At 34.1% G+C, this 20,606-nt stretch overlaps 1 protein-coding gene across 1 annotated transcript; it reads left to right on the top strand.

Annotated features, from left to right (window-relative positions):
• Positions 1 to 3,043: 3,043 nt before the first annotated feature.
• LOC138328334 (hyaluronan mediated motility receptor-like) lies at positions 3,044 to 19,421 on the top strand. The gene is made up of 17 exons (XM_069275101.1): positions 3,044 to 3,199; positions 4,931 to 5,032; positions 5,306 to 5,412; positions 5,980 to 6,066; positions 6,338 to 6,426; positions 7,458 to 7,544; positions 7,882 to 7,998; positions 8,478 to 8,548; positions 9,149 to 9,297; positions 9,688 to 10,199; positions 10,629 to 11,360; positions 11,837 to 12,685; positions 13,140 to 13,262; positions 14,427 to 14,518; positions 14,862 to 14,995; positions 15,767 to 15,929; positions 17,095 to 19,421. Exons 1-17 carry the CDS (start codon positions 3,160 to 3,162, stop codon positions 17,106 to 17,108), a joined length of 3,468 nt encoding a protein of 1,155 aa, XP_069131202.1. The 5' UTR covers positions 3,044 to 3,159; the 3' UTR covers positions 17,109 to 19,421.
• The last annotated feature ends 1,185 nt before the right edge of the window (positions 19,422 to 20,606 follow it).

Here is a 20,606-nt window from a genome sequence, read left to right as displayed (position 1 = left end):
TCATTAAAATGGCTTTGACGGCATAAATTTATCAAGATCAGATGACTTTATTTCCTACAAATTGTTTTGACGACCTACAACAATATTGCATTGAAAGTCGATAACTTTTCTTTCTTCAGAATTGCTTCGTCGGCAATTTTATGCCAAAGTCGGATACATTGATTTTCTTGTTTTAATACAATATTAAACTAGCTGCTTCGTCGACAATACTGAAAAATATCTACGAACTTTACCTTCATAAAATTACTATGTCGACAGTACTCCACCAAAGTTTGCTAGCATTACTTTGATCAGATTACAGTTCCGGTGATTTCAATATTCGATTATATAGAATTTGAGCTGCATTCATGTCTGTGACGGATGAAAACATCGAAGCATTTGTTTTTATCATGAAGAGGGTTATCTCTATAAAAGCATCTCTATTCTAATTAAAAATAATCTAATAAAAATCGCTCTTGGTATTTTTATGCGGTTACATTTTCATTTGTATTGGTATTTTTAAGTAATAATGAAAATAAAAATAAATGGTAGCATGATGAAGACTTTAGACTGTATTAATAGACAGCGTGTGGGTATTTAGCAAAGAACCAATGCGAAACTCAATCAATCATTGATTTTATACTTAAAATGCGGTCAACATCTTTTGACAAACCAACTAAAAGTGTGACATTCCTATCTGAACGTCTCGTACAAACATTGAAGTCACAAATCAATCCAAAACTGATTAAAGAACGTAAAACAAAAGCAAAGGATTTGTATGGAAACTTCTTTAAAGTACAATCCAATTTAACCAGAAGTTCCGCAAGAGTAAACGTTCTCTGCTTCATCCATGACACCACCCTCGATACTCCAGTGGTTCCGATCACTTACGATCCCACATCCCTGGACTATCTCATAATAAAATTGGAGGCAGCTCAGCGGAAAACATCAGAACCAATCCCAGGCCTGCAAATATTTCAGTTTGAAGACTACAAAGAGAGAGACGCCCTACTTCTAAGCCACACAGTCAACCACAGTGTACCGTTATACGGCTCAAAGAAATGCAGCAAAGTGTCTGGTAAGTAGAATGGCTAGTCTTTAAAATACACTATTGTATTTTTGGTGTTGAGATGTTGCTAAATAGCTAGACATTTTAGCATAAGGCCAAATAAATATGTTTGTATAGAGTTACATTGGCAAAAAAATAGGGTCAGTCGGTCGAGAGGATTTTTTTTCCCAGTGTTTTTCACTCTAAAATGGTGCCCTGAACCGGAGTTTAGGATAAAAAAAAACCGACTTTTTAATATTTTTCGTAGAAAAGTGGAAAAAAAATTAGGGTCGGAAGTAAAAATTTTGGGTCGGTCGGGTAACCCTAAACAGACATATTTTTTTGCCTAATTGTGTTATGTAAATGAATGCATATTTTATAATTATCGTTGATAATATTTTAGTAATTTTCACGTTAGTAAAGCAATTGTTATGACAGTTCGAATTAATCGCTGTGCTGCCCTGTTCATAATTAATTTGGCGTAAAAAGTGGTTGTGCGGAATAAATAAGATGGTCAAAGTAATTTTATATTCCATATAATGTGAAAATGTAAACGTATATTTGGCCACTTACTGGCTATATAATATTCGGCTTTGCTGACGTGCATTACTGCTGATATACTTCAAGGGTCAGTGCTTGGGCCCTTATTTTTAATATCATTTCATACTAACAGTATGCGGCAATGTAACGTATATAAAATAGCTATATCCTGTTTTTCAAACGTGCAAAACTTATTTTATGTCCATATTCTGTTCAATAAATATAGGTCCATCAGGTAATTTTTTTTCTTTAATACGTCACACAACATGCGTTTAAATCTCGCTTTCTTCATCTCATTAAAAAACGCGTTACACCTTCAGAACCTAAATGTTTTTAAAGTATGATGTTTAACGAGGAAAATCATATTGACTAAATTATGCTAAAACGATACTTATATTTCCTAGATTGTCATGAAAAGGACATAATTAAATCTCAAGGTGTATTTAAACGCGTAGGTGGTCTTGGGAGAAAACCAAAGTGCCCGGAGAAAATCAGCCCAGTAGCTAAAGGGCAGGTGCCCTGTCTTAGCATATTTTTACGTCAGTGTTGTACTTTTGTGATGGTAACTTTTAAAGATGCATGACTCTTTTTATCGAATTTTGAATCTTTAAAAAAATGATCAAAATGTTCAGTGGCAAAAGAATTAATATTGTACAGAAAATCATCTCGTCCTGAAAACTTCTGTTTCAAAAACATCATTTTTGCGTCTTCACTCCAATAGGTCTAGGCAAGCACTGTGAAAATGACGAAATCTAACTCATAGGTTACAGTAGTATGTTTTAAAATATAACGGGGATTTATTTTTGTTTTGTTGACTGAATTAGCTATCACGGTGCGTGTAGAAATTAAGTTTCACATGCGCGTACGGTGATTAATGGAGTTGGAGATCTGCAATTAATGCATTATCATTATGATCAATATGACTTTTTATTCTATTTTGAAACATTTTGAAAAGTTTTTTTTAATTATATCCGATTGATTATGATATTACTTTAATTAGGTCCAAAACAGGTAAAACGTCCGTACTTTCCCCATTTCCTCCGGTTTTTTTTTTTTTTTTTAATTTTTTTTTTGTTCTTCTTGAATATTTTGATTAACTTGAATATATTATAACAATTAGAATTTTATGTTACATATACACAAAAACATGTATAACGTCTGAATTCCAGAATAATTGATATTCTCAAAAGATTTTTGGGCTGATACTGTCTAAATTCATTACTGTACCGGTATATGAAAAATTGAAAAAATATGATCGATTCAACATAATTATGTTTCTAGTTATAAAGAATTATTTTTTTATTTTTACTTTTGTGAGATTCATATAAACATTATAATATTTGAATATATTATATTGTTTATATGGACAATTACTAATCTTGTGCTTGAAATATTAATTAACAGAAACTGTTTGCGTTGCCGACTGTGCATGTCCAATTATCCCGTTGGGTGCCCCTCAGAAATCACATACCGGAAGTTAGTTTGATTGGCTAGTTTTTCTGAAACCAAACATTGTTCAAAATCTTGGCGGTGTTGTGTGCAAGTGCAAGTGACCCTTCTGCAAAGTGTTTTGTACATTTTAATCGTACATAATGTCTTTTGCGAAGGGGAAACGGTTTACGGAGGTGAAAGGTTTGTATTTCTTTGTGCTGCAAGGAAGAAATAAGTCAACAAAGTTACGAACTGCGAAAAAAGGGGAAAACCTTTAGGCCTTCTCTGTAGGCCTACAACAATTCAAAATCTGACTCGACTACTGTAGCAGTACTCTTCAAATTCCTACTTTCTTGCCACTATACTTCGGTGTTGTCGTTTTATTATATGATCGGTTCGATTTTATCAATATATCCACATTACATGTACCATATCATTTCAAGAAATAACACGCCCCTCCGTCCCACATACAATGTAGTATATAATAAGCTTAACAAATATTACATTTTACTCCCTTCACTTCAGTGCCCGGTTTGCTCCTTTGAATTGCGTTCTCAAAGTCAAGATTAACATTATTTGGTTATGCCCGGGCCTACCAGGTACTAGACCATTTAGTAACTTTCGTTCAAGCAAATTCTAAATTAACATCAAATTATTGTCAATTTATCAATTAGCATCTCAAGTTATTGTCAATAAAAAAAAAAAAAAAAAAAAAAAATCTTTATCTCCACACCGTTTGTAACTACATAATATGTACTCTGTAACATACAGATCAGTTTGGAGATCAAGACATGATTAATTTTTAAAGTTTCAGTCAACAGGCCAAGGCCAACGATATCGAAGAGGAGGATAAGTAAATAGGGGTTTTGGACGATTACGTCACTTTTGTGTTTGTGCCCCGACTGCAACATGTGGCGACTGATTTTCCTAAATAGTATCCATGCACCAGGGCAACACTTGATGTAGCTTGTTGGTGCAACGGTTACTGTCTTACTATCTGAACAATGTTATGAAATTTATTAAGCTTTACATTGGTGTTTATTTTAACTCAATAAGACAATTATTTTTGAGAAAATGTTTTTCGTTCCTGATTCATATATAGGCATCTCACATGGTATTTAGTCGTGTAAAGATCATACAGTGATAAACCCTTCTCACTTATAAATCCTTGGCCTAGGCCTATTAGGACATAGAATTATCAAGTAATGATTAAAGGCCGATTACCTTTCTGAAACGGCTTTTATTTTTTTTAAATGGGATTGTAAAACATCACGAGATCGATAATTTTACCAATTTGCAAAATTTATTTCCGTTATGTTAATACTAAACATCTTGAACCAATCTTCTGAACAGTTTTATGAAAATAAATTAACGTTTACTAAATACGAATCGTCTTATGTTTCCCGCTGTCATCCCAATTACAGTGCGTTAGATGACTATAACTGCATGGACCAGACGGCAAAACAGAGAAATGAATCTTACATGTTGAACTAGATCACGCACAAGAATTTGCATTGTTTGGTTTTGAAATCTCATCTTAAAGATTGTTCTTATGTTATAAATGTTTTAAGAAATTTTCAATTTTTGTTTTGGAAAAGTAATGCTGCAGGGGTTTCATTATCTTTCAGAAAGCTAGGCTGTACAATTACAATTTCAGGGGGTACTTTTCTATACCATCTGTATGCTATCTAATGTAATTAAGCCCAAAATCAGGCAGTACCACAGGCTGACAGCCAGGCTCAACCGACAAAAAGTACCTGGTACCACCTGATATTAAAACCTCTGTTATGGGCTTTTAAACTAAGCAGGTTACAGACTGTAGAATACTAAACTATTTCTATTTTACATGTGTTAATATGATACAGCTTTAAATCATTTGGTGATTCGTCAAGATGTGCTACTGATCTTACTGACTCTTATTTGACTATTTAGGTTGTGCTCCTCCAGTTGGTGCCTATGAACCCAAAGATCTTGGGAAGAAGAAGGGAACTGCAATTATCCATTCTTCAACAGAAAGGTTCAAGGAGCCAAAAGGTATTGCTAACCTTCTTTTTCAATCAAATAATTACCCAATATTGATAAATGGAAGAGCTGGACAAGATTATCTCGATGCCCACAACAAATGTTGTAGGAACAAGAGTACACATTGCTGGTGACAGCTGAACAACTTTTTACATTTTATATATATATATATATAAAGATTTATCGATAAAGATCAGTTTTATATTCTGTTAATTTTTTTTAAAGTGTCTCTTTTTTCATATTTTCAGCGATATCCCCTGATCTGTATTTTTTTCATATTTTCAGTGATAACACCTGGTCCTGGAGCTTTTGATATTTCATCCATTACTCCTGGAAAAAAAGGCCTCAATGACACTCGCTGTAAATTGAATTCAACATGTCTGGGAAATCAAGTATGACTCTCTGTACCATATCGATACCCAAAGAACAACTGTCATAAGAGTATTTGTACAGTTAAATTCGCAATGATTTTATTTATTTAGTATGCAATTATTATCTGCGTTTTGGACTCTCTAGAAATTATTGACTTGAATGAATATGTATAAGAATTGTAATTGCATCAATGAAATTTAATTTTCATGTTTGATTTCCTTTGATTTTTTTTTCATTTCCTCTTTTAATACTGAAGCAAGGGAAATTTTCCTTCTAGTCACAATTTTCTTCCATCGCAAATTTTGCTTGTAGTCTACAGCATCAATTACTTGAATAAAATAGTTGCTTTTTATGCAGGGATATTTTTATTCCATCTTTGCATATTACAGAGTTAGCTCCCTTGCGGGTAGGTATCGATCGTTAGGTCATTATTTTGTGAGCACAATTCACATCATTTTCTCCGAAAAGTATGACGTTACGCTCAAAATCACATGACGTCACAATCAATACCTACCCACAAGGGCAGATAACTCTGTAATATGAAAATATGGAATACAATGTTGTAATTTTTCCTTCGTTTGTTTCAGCCTCCTTCAGCATCAAAAAGATTACTTAGCCAGTCGTCATCCATATCGTCATCACTTGAAAGTTTGTCATCTAAGGGGAAAAACAAGGTACCGGTAGTATCATACTTATGAATGAAGAAGAGATTTTTGTATGTTTTTCACCACAAAAAGTTAGCAACATTTTGAAAGATACAATACTTTCAAAATGTTTTAATTTTACATACAAATAATAGCTCAAATTGAAGTTTGGCAGTACATGTATTCCTTTAAGTTTTTTGAAGTCCAGGGCTTATAATTTATATTTATTCATTTCACATTATATTTGTTGAATTTGATAGATAACATTTTACAGATATTTGCAAATTTTTTTATCTTTTAGAATGACAAAAATGGTGGAGAGTGTGAGCGTTGCAAACAATTTGCAGAACATGACTCAAAGGATTGGTCACAGTCCCTCAAGAAATGCAAGTAAGTTTACAAGGATTTGACTTAAAACATATTTTATCGTAAAAACCAAAACTTTAATCAGTCAGACACAAGTTATTTCAAATTTAGATGATAAGAGGCCATCTACAATCAACATAATACATATAATATAACAGTGATGAGGCCATACAAAAAAATATTTGTGTTTCCGGTAACCCGACCGACCCTATAAAATCAGTGCCTACTCAAAAACTTTTTATCAGTTTTGCCCTCTAGCAAACAAATAACAACCTAAAGTTTGGTTTTTCACAAAATCAGGAATTTTGGTACTAATTCTGTAAATCTAAACACCAATAATCTCCTGGGAATCAAATCCATGGTTTATAAAAGGTTGAATAAAGTATACTTCAGTTTTTCACTGCAAGAAACTGATATGAACAGAAAAAATATTAAAAAAAAAAAAAAAAAAATCTCTTCGACCATTCATTTTTTAAGGGTGTTACGGAAACAAGAATACTTTTTATTTGGCCTGACTAAGATATGTACAAATTAAACAATTCAAAGAATTTAATACAATATTAAAAAATCTCTGAAAAAAAGCATATTAATGTTTGTCATATGCTAATATGATATATAATGTATGATCAGAATATCGAAGCTTCCATCTGACTAAATATAAGATTGTGCAGGCCTAAACATTTTACAATTTACTTTAAAAGCCAAATTTTCATAACGAACTAATAACAATCAATATATATATGTATATGTATTTCCAGCTTAAGTCATTAATTTCACTAGATCCATTTAATTGATATCAGATTCTATATTTATGGGTTTTTTTGGCGTTTTTTTTTTTTTTTTTTGTTATTATTTACAAAGAAGGAATATCTGTATGATATGTGTGCACAGGAGAGATTTTGATGATCTTTAAATACAAAAATGGAAGCATTTTGGAAAAGTCCTTAATGACAGTTGATTGCAAATAAATGCGCAATCATTTTGATATTATCAAGGCTTTCACCTATGCATGCTTTTGCTTTTGAAATAATGAAAGTTTCTTTGTTTATATAAAGGGAGGCTCTTCAAGCCCAGAAGTCACGACTACAAGAAAAACTGAGAGAGCTAGAACTGGATTCTTGGAAGAAGGATGATTCTATCAGGTTAGAGATCCATTGTCTGTTTTGAACTCTCATTCATGTTATTTCATACCTAAAAATCTAATACCTGATTTTCATCATTCATATAAATTGGTTGTAAGAGTCTTAATGCTTTTACACTCCATATCAGGCATACTGCAAGTCACTTACAAGTCGTATTGAACAAGTATTAATTAAAAAAAAAGGGGGGGGGGGGAATTAGCTTTAATTAAAAAAAAAAAAAAATCTTTGAGCTTTCTTGAAGTAGATCCATGACTCAAACGGGAAATTAGTGTAGAGTGTTCTAGGTTTATTAATGGGGGACTAGTGTGTTATGATTTGTCTGTTTTGTGTGGTGCAGGTTCCTGAAAGGAGAGGTTTCCGCCACCACTGATCACATGCTACAGGGAGAACAGGCTTTGTTTGAGGCGAATGCCGAGATTGCAGAGTATAAGGAAAAACTAGATCATCTAGAAGAGTAAGTACCCAATACCATTTTAGTTAATTTGATCGTGAAATTTATTTTTTTTTGACACCAGGACTTTTTTTTATTAACGCCACAGTCTATAAGATAAAAGTTTTTGTTTCTTTTCCTGCTTAGTGATGTGCACAAAGGAAGTGGTAGGACTGGTTTTGCCCGTTGTCAGTTAAATGTGATGGATGTGATGTTCTTGTTCTGTATCTTTAACATCGTGCCTCAGTGAGATAGCACTATAAAAAGGCGAGAGTTATCATATATTACGCAGGAAATCTTGCATATGTTTGGTGTTGTGATATAATCTCATCTTAGGCCATCGGTATATATTTTCTGGTGTTATTAATGTTTTTAAGAAACCATTATGTTTTGCTCCGGAAAGGTAGTGGGCCTTTCATGAATTGATTTGATGAAAAAGAATTCTAGAAAAAATATACGATGTTACAGAGGAAAGTATTCAAGCATTGTTGTTTTCATTGTAGCCAAGAAAAGACTCTCAATGAGAATATCCGCTTATTGTCAGAAAAGTATGAGGTGATAGAGAAACAGTTGGGTGAGTTATTAAATAGCTGTCATTTCTAGATCTAGAATAACTTTTTTTTTCTAAATACTCAGTTCTGAATTTCTTTTGGGTTTTATATTAAGTAAAACATAAAATGATAAATCGTTTCATAAGAGGGCTACATATGGTACAGTGGTTGAGTGCTTAAGGTATCTGATTTGCTCCCACTAGCCCTTGCCCTGTGTTGTCAGTTGGTGGTGTGGGGTTTCAATATCAGGCGGTACCCGGTACTTTTTCGCTGGTTGAGCTAGCTGGTGGTACCGCCTGATTTGGGGGAAATTACATTAAATAGTATAAAGATAGAACAGAAAAGTACTCCCTGAAATTGCAATTGTACTGCCTCTCCTGAAAGATAATGAAACCCCTGTATACCTCATTCAATCAATGAAATTATAAACTGGATTTGATTAACCATAGCTTTCATTAAGAATTTTTAAAGAAAAAACTTTGTGGTTTAAGTGAAATAATATCACTAATAGACAGTTATGAAAAAATAGCAAAACATTGATTTAATCACCAATGTTTTAGTATTGTAATAATATTAAGATATGATATTCTGTTTACAATTATGGGATTTTAATCTTTTGGCAGCGGATGAACAAAGTCAGGCAAAGGAACGACAACATGAGCTTCAGTCACGACTAGAAGTGACACGTACCAATCTGCAGGAGGTGGAGGAAGATTGTGTGGAACTTCAGAGAAGGAATAGCGACCTTCTCCGCCACCTCAACAGTGAAAAGGTATCACTATCCATGCATTCCATTTGCTGGTTGTCATTGAAATGTTTTCTTTGTTGAAAACAAGACAGAGAGTGTTTATATCGCGGATTATTTATTTCAATGTATGTCTTAACTGTTTAGGTATTACTTTTATATCCATTTTATTGTTAACACTGAAAATACTTGGCTTTTGTATTCAAAGCTTATCATTCATATGGGTGCTGCCATCATGGGAAAAATCTTAACGAGTTCATTTTGGTGGTATCAATTTAGTACAACTGGTACGAATCCACAAATGGAATGCAATTAATTAACTTGGGATCAGTATTCAGATCAAGAGAGTTTAAAGTGTTTGTCCAAGAATTCAAATACAATTGTTCAGCTTTATTTGAATTTTTCATTATGTTACAGGATGAAGTAGAAAAACTTATTTACCAGGTTGACGAGCAGAAGAAGTTATCAGGAGATATTGGAAGCCTTCTAGATAGCAAAGAGGAAGTGATCACGGACCTGGAGATACACCTAGAGGCAACAAAAGTAGAATTACAGAATACCAAGGACATCGTGGAAAAAAATGCTTCCTTACTACAAGAGCTTCGCGACAAGATTACAGATCTAGAGGCGAAAGAAGAATCATTAAAGAACCAGATTAGAGAGGAGAGTACAACGAGTAATGAAATAGCCCGGTCCCATGCTGACAGGATTGTGGACTTGGAGCAAATCGAAATGGTTCTCAAGGAGGAGGCGCATCAAAAAGACGAAAACTTGAAGTCGGCTGTCAGGAAGTGTGAGAGTTTGGAGGTGCAGGTGGAAAGACTGACGGCTCAGGTCAGCGATATCAGTTTGGAGTTTGAAAGAACTGTGAGTGAAGTTAAACACACAAAGGAGACAGAACTGCAGGATTTGATGGAGGCTGTCGACAGGTAAGTCAACATGTGGATCCACATACCAGGTACATACTGTTAACGATTTATCTTTCACAGCTAATAAATTTTGCAATGTCAATTTAAATCAAGTTCCCTAAGACTAACATCCACATATATAAAATTTGAATGGAAATTCATATCGATATAAATCATGAAAATGCTAATTCACAGAGATAAACATTTGCAAATGTGCATAATTGTGAAAGTTAATTGCAAGCGAAAGAAAGTTGGCTTACAGTAATAAAATATAATTTCTTGGACATAATATTTGGCTTTCCAAAAGATAGCCATTAATTCATAATATGCACAAGTTATTACCATACTAAAGAAAAATTGAAAATTTGATTATGGTAATATAAATACATATGATATCTGAATAATTTGCATCTAATGATAAATAAGCAGGATTGTGCTGTTATATTGAAGGATGAGAGCAGAAAGAGATGGACTTGAGAGGAAAATCGTTGAACAAACAGACCAAATTTCAGCTCTGGATGGTAAAGTCACACTTCTGGCTCAGGACAAAGAAACCATGGAAACAAAAATGGCTGCCAGTGAGGCTGATTACAAACAGATCATCAAGAACCAGATTGGAAATATTGAAGACATGAATACCCAAATCGAAACTTTGTGCGAGGAGAAATTGGAACTCCTGCGACAGCTGGAACAAGTCGCACTTGATAGAGATACGGTCAAACAAGAATTGCGACAAAATATCGAGAGTGCTGCAGTGACTGTAGCCCAAAAAGAGGCTGAGTGGTCATGTGACCTACAGCGCCTGACTAATCAGCTGCAGACTATCACAGAGGAGAAGCAAACACTGGAAGAGAAATTAGCTCAGGCAACTGCTCAGAAGGCAGGAGTGAGTGAATATGTCGAGGAGATAAAAGCAGAGCTGGAATCGCAGAAAAGAACGCTGGAGGAGGTGACACAAAAGATGTCCGACAATATAGTAACACTTACAGAGGGTCGTGACAAGTTAGAACGTCAGCTTCAGACAGAGCAGACCAACTGTAAGAGTCTACAAAGTGAAAACAACAGTCTGATGAATGAAATCGACTACCTTCAGAAATCGTCGGAACAGCTGAAATGTGACATGACAGAGGGAAAAGAACAATACCAAAGCCAGATAGATGGACTGAAGGAGGAGAAACAGAGGTTTGTAAGAATGCTTTGATAAGATTATAACGGTCGCTGCACATGTAATTTACAGTGTAGTGCTTTAAATTTGCGGGGCAAATATTTTGCATAAATATGAATTCTATTGTTCCTTCATTATGATTCATATAGAACATCTATGAATGTTACAATTATTGAGAATGAAAACTCTGATCACAATGGATCATTATTTTCCCTTGTTGTTTAAAATTACAAGGGATACATATCAATGAAATATGAAACAATTATTAAATTTTTCCTTGTGTTGGCCAAGCAATTTATTCGGTTATAAAACTCATAGTTTTCTCTTTTTAGGGAAGAACAATGGGCCTCCATTCCCAAATTAAATTATTTCCAATTTTTTTAAAGTTTCCAAATTATGCAGGTTACTTCAGAGAATTCCGGTCCTAATTCAGCAAGAAAAAAGCCCTGACATCAATCCGCCATTGTCTTAAGTTATCTTTATTTTTATTCAGATTAGTGGATCAGACAGCAGAGGTTGAGAAACGGTTGTCGACGCTGAAAGAGGAATTACTATCAAGAGAAGTAGAGAGATCTTCAGCATTAGAAAGAATGGCCGATCTAACTGAACAAGTTTCAAAACTAACTGATGAACTGAGCAACAGTCAATCTACAAATGATAGTATGTCAGAAAAAGTAGCAGTTTTAGGTAAGAAAATAATAGACCTGGAAGAAGAGATAGTCTCGGCAAAATCTGTGAACATGTTTCTTAGTAATCAAGTTACTGGGTTAACTGAGCAAGTAGCAGTGTTTGAAAACAAAATCAGATCCAGTGAAACTGAAAACCGACAGCTTGTCAGCCAAGTGGAGGAGTTGAGTTCACAGTTAGTGGATTCAAAAGGACAACTAGAGTGTAGTGAGGAGCACAATGACAGCTTGACACGCCAGGTCTCGGGACTGAAAGACCAGCTGACTGCTTTGGAAGATAATCTGAAACTAAGCCAGTCACAGAATGAAGCAAATTTGGTAGAAAAATCGTCACTTGGTGAGGAATTGATTTCAGTGCGAGCAGAGAAAGAAGCACTATCAGAGCAAATCTCAGGACTTGTAAGCAATTTATCTGCAGTGGAGATAGAAAGAGAGTCATTTTGTAAGCAGGCTGATTTGCTTGCGGAAAAGCTTACGTGTTTGCAGTCAGATTATGATGGACAGCGTGAAACTGTAACGGTACTCAGAAATCAGCTTGCTGATAGTGAGGCTAGCTCGATGGCAGTCGCCCAGAAAGTGTTGTGTTTGGAAGACCAATTGAAATCTAGTCAAGTAGAATTCCAGGCAAAGATTGAGGAAGCCTCGCATTTAAAAAGGTATAGTGTAAAAACATGTCTGCCTCATTGGCTAAGCTTATGCTACTTAATGGGTATTGATCACAATAAGAAATTGTAAAAGTTTTCAGTCCAGAAGTATGACTCTTTAAATTTAATTATTTGCATGAGAGGCCTTTGGAATATGTTGAGACAATAATACAGCAATTGTTTGAGAATTTTTCACTTTTTATCATGATATCGATAATAGATTATTGTAAATATGTTCACTTCAATTTTTTGGGGCATAGTTTTTCAAAATAATTTAGAGATAATAAATGGAATTGTTAGCAGGTTTTCTTAATGTCTATTATAATCTGAAAGTTTGACAATTAGAATTCAGTTACTGTTGAATGTCGACGTCATATTGAGTAAAAAATTATGTCTTAGTTTTAAGATTTATTAGTCCATCATTTGACCACAAGAATTTGTAAATTTGAAATTTTTTGTGCTGTAGCTATCTGTCCCATTTGGAAAGTAAGGACACGAAGAACAAGGAGTGTATTGCTAGACTACAGGAACAGTTATCAGCCGGAGCAGACAAACAGGAACTAGAGCAAACACAACAGGAACTGGATAAGTAAGTGTACCACGCGTTACATTTCTGTTACATCTAAAAATTATTGTACCCTTTACATATTCGACCCGATAAGCGCCCAGGGTGTTAATTAAAAAAATTGAGAGAGAAAAAAATGAACTGATGCTTAATAATAAGAAATTATTGCAAACTTTTACAATTTTGATAGTTTTGGTCTTACGCCAGGGGGTGAAATGTCAGATACATACTGTTAAACATATATGTTAATGATACAAAGGATGAAATGTGACATATTTTACTCACAGTTTTAGGCCAACATATCCTAGTCGCATACACCAAACAATAAGTGTACGCTTACATTGAAAGATCGACAGTAACATTTTGTAGTTCCATCCGAGAATGTTTTGTTTTAATATAAGCTATCTTTGAAACTACGTGTGAGATATCACTGAGAAACAGTTACAATCAACTAACAAAACTTCTCCCAATGTCTGTATTATGATTTCGATCACCGTGATCATTATGTGCGTTAACATCAAAATTTTATCATACATATGAAAAACATTAGCTTTTACTTACAGTTGTAGACAAAGTTTATTTAAGGATTAATTTGAATATATTTTTTATGTTATGGAGATATAACACAAAAATCTAAGTGTACTCTAAATAAACCGCGAAGCGGTTTATGATGAGAGTACACTCAGATTTTTGTGTTATATCTTCATAACATTAAAAATATATTCAAATTAATCCTTATAATTCAATTTAATAAAGATAATCTCTTCAATACTTAAAAATTCATTTTGGGACTCTTTTGTCTATGAAATCATTACGCCGTATCTCAGCCAATCAGAAGCAACGTCATAAACGGCGACGCCATTTTTTCCTTTATGGGCTGATAAAGTAAATTTTTAAGCCAATGAAAATGCTTGTAGCAAGCAAAATTGAATTATTGAAAAATGAGTTAATATCTTTATATATATATAACATATTTCTTCCTTCTCTATAATTACTGTCACTAGTACGTGTATTCCCTATTTTGAAAGCTTGCTTCAGCTAAAAATCACTTGTCGAAGCAGGCAAGTGAGTATGAAGATATACCAGCTGTTTGACGGAGATTTACCTTGGTACAAACAAGTTGGATAAGCGTGATTATTGAGCCTAGAAACTCTTTTGATTACAGTTTGTGATGATTATATATAATAGGTGGAGAAATTTGTACAAGGATCTACAGGCCAAAGTGGAACCATTCATGGAACAGTTGGATGCTTTTGAAATGGAGAAACAATCCCTTCTAGGTAATTATTACGAGAATATTTATAAAATACCGTAATACCTTATCATTAGTGGTATGGCACTTTTACTAGGTAGATTATTTTTGTGTCCATCCATGTCTGGGTTCTGCCTAAAACCATGTGTACATGTCACACATCAAAATAAGGTCATTGTAACATATTTGACCTTTGACCTCATTTTCATTGGAAAAAATCTTGTCTGGACTGTGGCATTACTTTGGCACCGGAACACTATTATTGTCGTATTGATTAAAAAGAATATATACCTGGTACTTGCTTTTCTGAGTCCAGAGATCCGCATTTTGTTAAAGTAAATTAAATTGGATTATTTTTTAATGTTTAACAGGAAGAAATAAGAATGCCCAGGCTGAAGTGGACAAATTGAGTAAAGAGTATGCCAGGCTGCTGGGTCACCAAAACCAGAAACAGAAAATCCACCACATCATGAAAATCAAAGAGGAAAACAATTCACTTAAAAAGGTTGGTGTTGTTTGTGTAGGAATAAAATTTAAACATTTTATTATTATTGTTATTGAAAAATGAGGCCATTTTGCTATAGCCATGAAATTGAAAGAACTTAAATATTAAATCATGATCTTGTATTGGTTATGTGTTGATTATTATTTTGATCAACATTGTTTCATTTAAATCAAAATCAAGCCACCAAAGGAGCCAACGAATGTACAACACAGAGTCCAATGGGGCTGTTGTTAAATAAGAATAAACAATTTTTTTTTTAAAAAGGAAAATGGGAAGACAAACTTGGCCATGGGTTTCGGTTACCGAAGATGGTTATGATTGTCCTTCTGTTGCTGAACTCTTCCTGTTTTCTTTTTAATGTAGTTAGTAATAAAGACTTAAAGAGTAACCTAAGTAGAGGGGGGGGAGCAGTACATGATTGGGGAATCATGTAATGGGAATTGCTATGAAAGAGCCCAAAAAAGACGGAGGGAAATTGACAGAGAGATAGCTGCACTGCGCCAATACCAATCTTGCCCTGTAATGAAAAGGCCTATACTGTGTCAAGGGCTAACACCTATTATACTGCCATTGTGTTCAAGGGCTCTGTCATGTCTCACATACTTTGTTAATCATCATACTAAAGGTGAGTAATGTCATGTGGTCCCCCTAGTTATAGACCTGGACTTAGTATTACACATTGAGGTATCTATATAACTATAAAATCAAAAGCCTGGGGGTAGAGAGAAATAACTTACTCCTACATTACAATGTTACCTTTTCTGTTGACAGGAGGTTGCCTCCCTTTGGGAACAGTGCAGTAAACAGAAGAGAACCATCAGTAAGCTAGAGGACAAGGTTAAGGCTGCTGATGGAAAGAAAAGGTTTGATCCTTCCAGGGCATTCTCTCACTCGAAGGAAAATCTAGTTCCTCCATCCTCTCCACTCCGTGATGGTAAGGTTTAGTGGATTGTATTACAGTATGCTGTAATATTAATTAGCAGACATCAGGAAAGTTGGAAAAAATGGCTGGACCGAACATTAATGCAGCTGCTTTCATGATTATCTTGTGCAGTTTAAATTCTACATTCCTTTTGCCACATTTGGCACATGCATAATACTTCAGAAATGCCATTTCTACCTATTTCTGTTACTCAATAATTGCCGGACGGACGGTCGGTTCGGACCGAATTTAAAATAGATGGCCAGCTTCAATTTTTTCTGGACATGTCCGTCTGACCACCACACTTCACGATGTCTGAATTGGCGTTAAAATATTTTAACAAAGAGGTGCTCTTTATACAAATTTTAGACTACAAAACCTCCAAAACAATGGTAGATTTTAAATCTTTCTGTACTCATGGCACATTAATCTGGTAGAAAAAATATGCATATGCCTTCTTTCTTTTGAGATACTTTATTATGCCATGATTCACCTATGAAAAACTCACACAAGTTCATGCAATATGGGATACAATGCAAATGTTATAAGCTTGGAAAGGTTATAAAACATTGTTTAAAGTGGCATTTTAAAACTTTAGAACTCATTCTCCAGAAGAGGGGACAGGGCACTAATTATGGCAAATATGGTAACGCAATATTGTTTTCCTGCTTAGAACTGTTATAACTTCTGCAGGCGATTAGAATACATGAAAATAAAATTTCTCCAACTACAATGCTCTACGATAGACTCCAATACAAGATCTAACAACTTCCTGTTTGGGGTCACCTCAACATGACCCCTATGGTTAGCCAATCAGTGTGTCACCTTTGAAATCTTCAGTGTGATTGAATCTTTTGGAAGTGTAAACGGCTACTTTACTAGAACAGCGGTCATGCTGAGGTGATCTCAAACAGGAGTTATTAGATGACTGCAGTTCTTCTATGACCTTAACTATAATTAGGACGTTAATCTTCAGATGATCAACCAACCAAGCAATATTTTCAATAGTAAATTGTATTGATGTGCTGTGATCAGAAGTACAATTTCTATGCAATAAGAATCTACATTTATAGCCCTTCATATACATATAGACATTTATGTTAAGAATTTGCTTTGTTGTCTCTTTTGATAGATTATTTCTAGGACCTGTTCTTACCTATTTTTTAATCTCTTTCAGGAAATCGTTGCTGATTGTTTGAAAGTGAAGATTTAATATGGCAGCTGTTCAACGCAACTCAACCAATTCCAGTTTTTTTTAAAATTTTACCTCAATATCTGATATGTTCTTATCTCTAGCCTTTAATGCTCTTAATGACATTTTTCTCAAAATAATGTTTGACAATTGAAAAATTGCTGTGCATATCATTAATAAGATATTTAGTAAGACTTTGCTCAATATTACGAAACTTTTTTGTAAAGAATGGTAAATTTGAACTCGTTAATACATGTATTTGGTTGACTCTTTGATCCTGTACATTAGTTTAGACGGAGTAGATGGTGTAGACAAAGGGATGCATTCATCACAACTGACAATGCGGATCAACTGATAACTGACTTGAAATAGTGTTTATCATTAAGTTGAGAAAAATTGCAATATGTTTTTATACTTTGGTTAAAGTCCATATTCTATGTGTTTTAGTAATGGTTTTATCTATTATTAAGGGCTATTCGAAGATCCAAAAGATTTGATGTTCTAGGAAAGTTATTCCATCAACAATGTGGTTTCTCGTTTAAGCTTGTGCTACCCCAAGCATAAGTTGTACTGGAATAGCCCTTAAATTTGTATTCTTGTACTATTTTTTTTTGTTTGCAAAATACAATAACTGGCTGGTAAAATAGATTTGTTACACCCCCCTCACCCCCCACCCCCAGCTCCCCAAACAAAAATAGTAAAACTCAGAACACAAGTTTGCTTGGATACTCTGTGTTTGTGGAATTGTTTTAACTGCTTAAAGTGATTATTATATTGTTTTGTTCGACAATGTCACAGAGAGAATGATGAAAACAAACACATCAACAGTGCTTACAAAATAGTCCCATAACTTTCTTAATGTGTTAATTTCCGTAGTTCATCGTTGTAAAATACTCCTACTTTTATTTCTGCTGACTTGTTTGTTTTTTAAAGGAGTCAGTTTCACTTGATGTGCAGTCAATGGTCATTTTCCAGTTGCACATCTTCGGTAAACACAACATTTTGCAGAAACATTTATTCCCAATTGTGAACTATGCATCCTTTTTGTGTCATTCAGCAACATAGTTCCTCCAAATTTTTAGAAATACTTTCATATATTTTATCTACGTATGTATTTAAGATTGATGTGTTTTAAATTATTTAATATGATTCTCTATCTGTATGAATGCAAATGTTATTTGTAATTTCTGGGAAATATGGAAAATTAAAAAGATCTTGTTATCCTCCGATGTTTATGCTAATGAGATGTTGGGCTTCATTATGAATAAATTAATGGTATAATTCTCTCTTTTTTTATTTGATAATTAACTATATTTTGAAAATGAATCAATTTCTCAAATATGTTTTTGATTTATTGTAAAAAAAATTTCCTTTTTGAGAATAAAAGAGCTTAAATGTGGGCTGTGAGTAAGATAATGAATCATGTTAAATACATACTTATTTCAGCGCAGTTAATAATGATTTATTGTCGAGGACATTGAAGGTCCAATAACGGAAAAACTGTTTTACAAACTTTAGGACTGTACATGAATCAGCGCTTCAAAGACTGCAATAAGTTCTTAAAAATAAAACTACTGCTTAAATAAGCACTTTTACAGTAGTATATCTTACAGCCAAAAACGACATTTTTGTCTTAAGGATGGTTTAATTACCTTGCACGAAAAAATAATGTGAAATAAAAAAAAATTATAAGTGTATTAGTTGTCTATATAGCTGGCAAAGCTTTGAGGTGTGAGATCAAGTTGTCAATATAACATTTTTAGTATATTGGTTATGTCAGCATGTTGTATGATGCAATTTCGTGAAAATAGAATTGCTGGATTGAAAAATTGAATTGAGATTCCTACCAATAAATGTGTTGTAGACGGTTATTTTTCGGAGACAATCTTTTGCCGATTTACTTGGATCATGAAATTTACAAAAGTAAATCACATGGGAAAGAAAATTGGTTATCACTGGTTACATTTGACAATAAGGATTGACATTTTTATAAAAATTACGTTGTACCTTAGAAAAACTAAGAGAGAGGAGTGTGCATTGAAAATATTTTAGTGAATGAACCATATCATAAGCTTTCACCATGTGGATAGGTTTGAAAATAATCTGTAATTTAATGTACAACAGTCTATTTTTGTTGTGAATGAAAATTGTAAGCATGTATTTGTATACAAGGTTGATGATGTTGATATATGAGTGAAACTAATTTCAGTAAAGATGGAAATGATGAGCAAGGTTCCTGATGGTTTGTGTTATCCTCGATATTCCAGGGGTTACTATCACTGCCGCTATATCCACCCCTGGACTATGTCATAGTTGGGGCCGCTGTGGCCGAGTGGTTAAGATGTACCGACATATTACCACATGCCCTCCACCTCTGGGTCGCAAGTTCGAATCCCATGTGGGGCAGTTGCCAGGTACTGACCGCTGGTTGGTGGTTTTTCTCCAGGTACTCTGGTTTTCTCCACCAACAAACCCGGCATGTCCTTAAATGACCCTGGCTGTTAATAGGACGTTAAACTAATCAAACCAAAATGTCATAACAAAACTGAAGGCTCTATTTTGACAACATATAAAAAGGTAGTTGGGTCCCTTGATGTTCATCAATGTATGGAATAACAACACCATGGTTGATTGTGATGATTTCAAGTTGGTGTAGCTCTACAGTAATCTTCAAAGGAAATTTATTCAGGCCTGTGATTGGTCAGTACAAATTTATTTAGGCCTGCGATTGGTCAGGTTTGTTTCTGCTGAACTGCCTTCAGTTTTACTCTTAATATAGGGGTCAATATAATGACAGTGAAAGTAACCCATGGAGTATCGAGGATAACTGATAGTATGCATGACTTTTTGACATGTATAACATGAAATGTTAATGCTTTCTGATTGAGCTTGAAAAGTGTTCTATAGGTATATAATTCTCCATGATTGACCTGTGGAATAATTATTTTGATTCTGTAAAATCTGATATCTTCCCTAAATGAGTAAGTAGGTACATTTCAGTAAAAAATGTAAGAAATTAGTTCTTCAGGAAATTATAACTTGATTTGGAGTTTGTCTTTATGATTAGCCTTATCTCCATGGGAACAACTTGGACCTAGTGTTGTTCACTATACTCTGTCTTTCAATATCCAACTTTTCCAAACTCTAGATCTATGTCCTATATGTAAAGAGCTGTGTTCTGATTTCATGGCCCAGTTTTATTAACTATCATTCCATTTAAGGAATCACTCAACTAAAATTCCTCATATATGGAAGCATTACAGATGTTAAGGAAGGCTCCTTAACTTAAGATTTTTCCTTAACTTCTGTAATGCTATCCTATGGAGGATTTTAAGTTAAGGAATTCCTTAGAGTTAAGGAATGATCGTGAATCTGGGCCCTGTTACATGTGGAGATTCATACAAGCAGCTGATCTCATGTTCAACATCTCCAATCTTATACGGTACAATATATATGTATATGCTGTACTTTTAAATTGCTTGAATAAATACACCAAT

The sequence above is a fragment of the Argopecten irradians genome, chromosome 7 (genome assembly GCF_041381155.1).
Source record: "Argopecten irradians isolate NY chromosome 7, Ai_NY, whole genome shotgun sequence".
NCBI classification, from domain to species: Eukaryota; Metazoa; Mollusca; class Bivalvia; order Pectinida; family Pectinidae; genus Argopecten; species Argopecten irradians.
Note: the sequence above shows the minus strand (reverse complement) of the source record. Positions and strands in the feature narration are given on the sequence as shown.

Coding starts and splice junctions, on each gene's coding strand:
- LOC138328334 (XM_069275101.1), top strand. CDS start 3,160: ATGTCTTTTGCGAAGGGGAAACGGTTTACGGAGGTGAAAG. Junction 12,686..13,139: donor GAAGCCTCGCATTTAAAAAG/GTATAGTGTAAA, acceptor TTTGTGCTGTAG/CTATCTGTCCCATTTGGAAA. Junction 14,519..14,861: donor GGAGAAACAATCCCTTCTAG/GTAATTATTACG, acceptor AATGTTTAACAG/GAAGAAATAAGAATGCCCAG.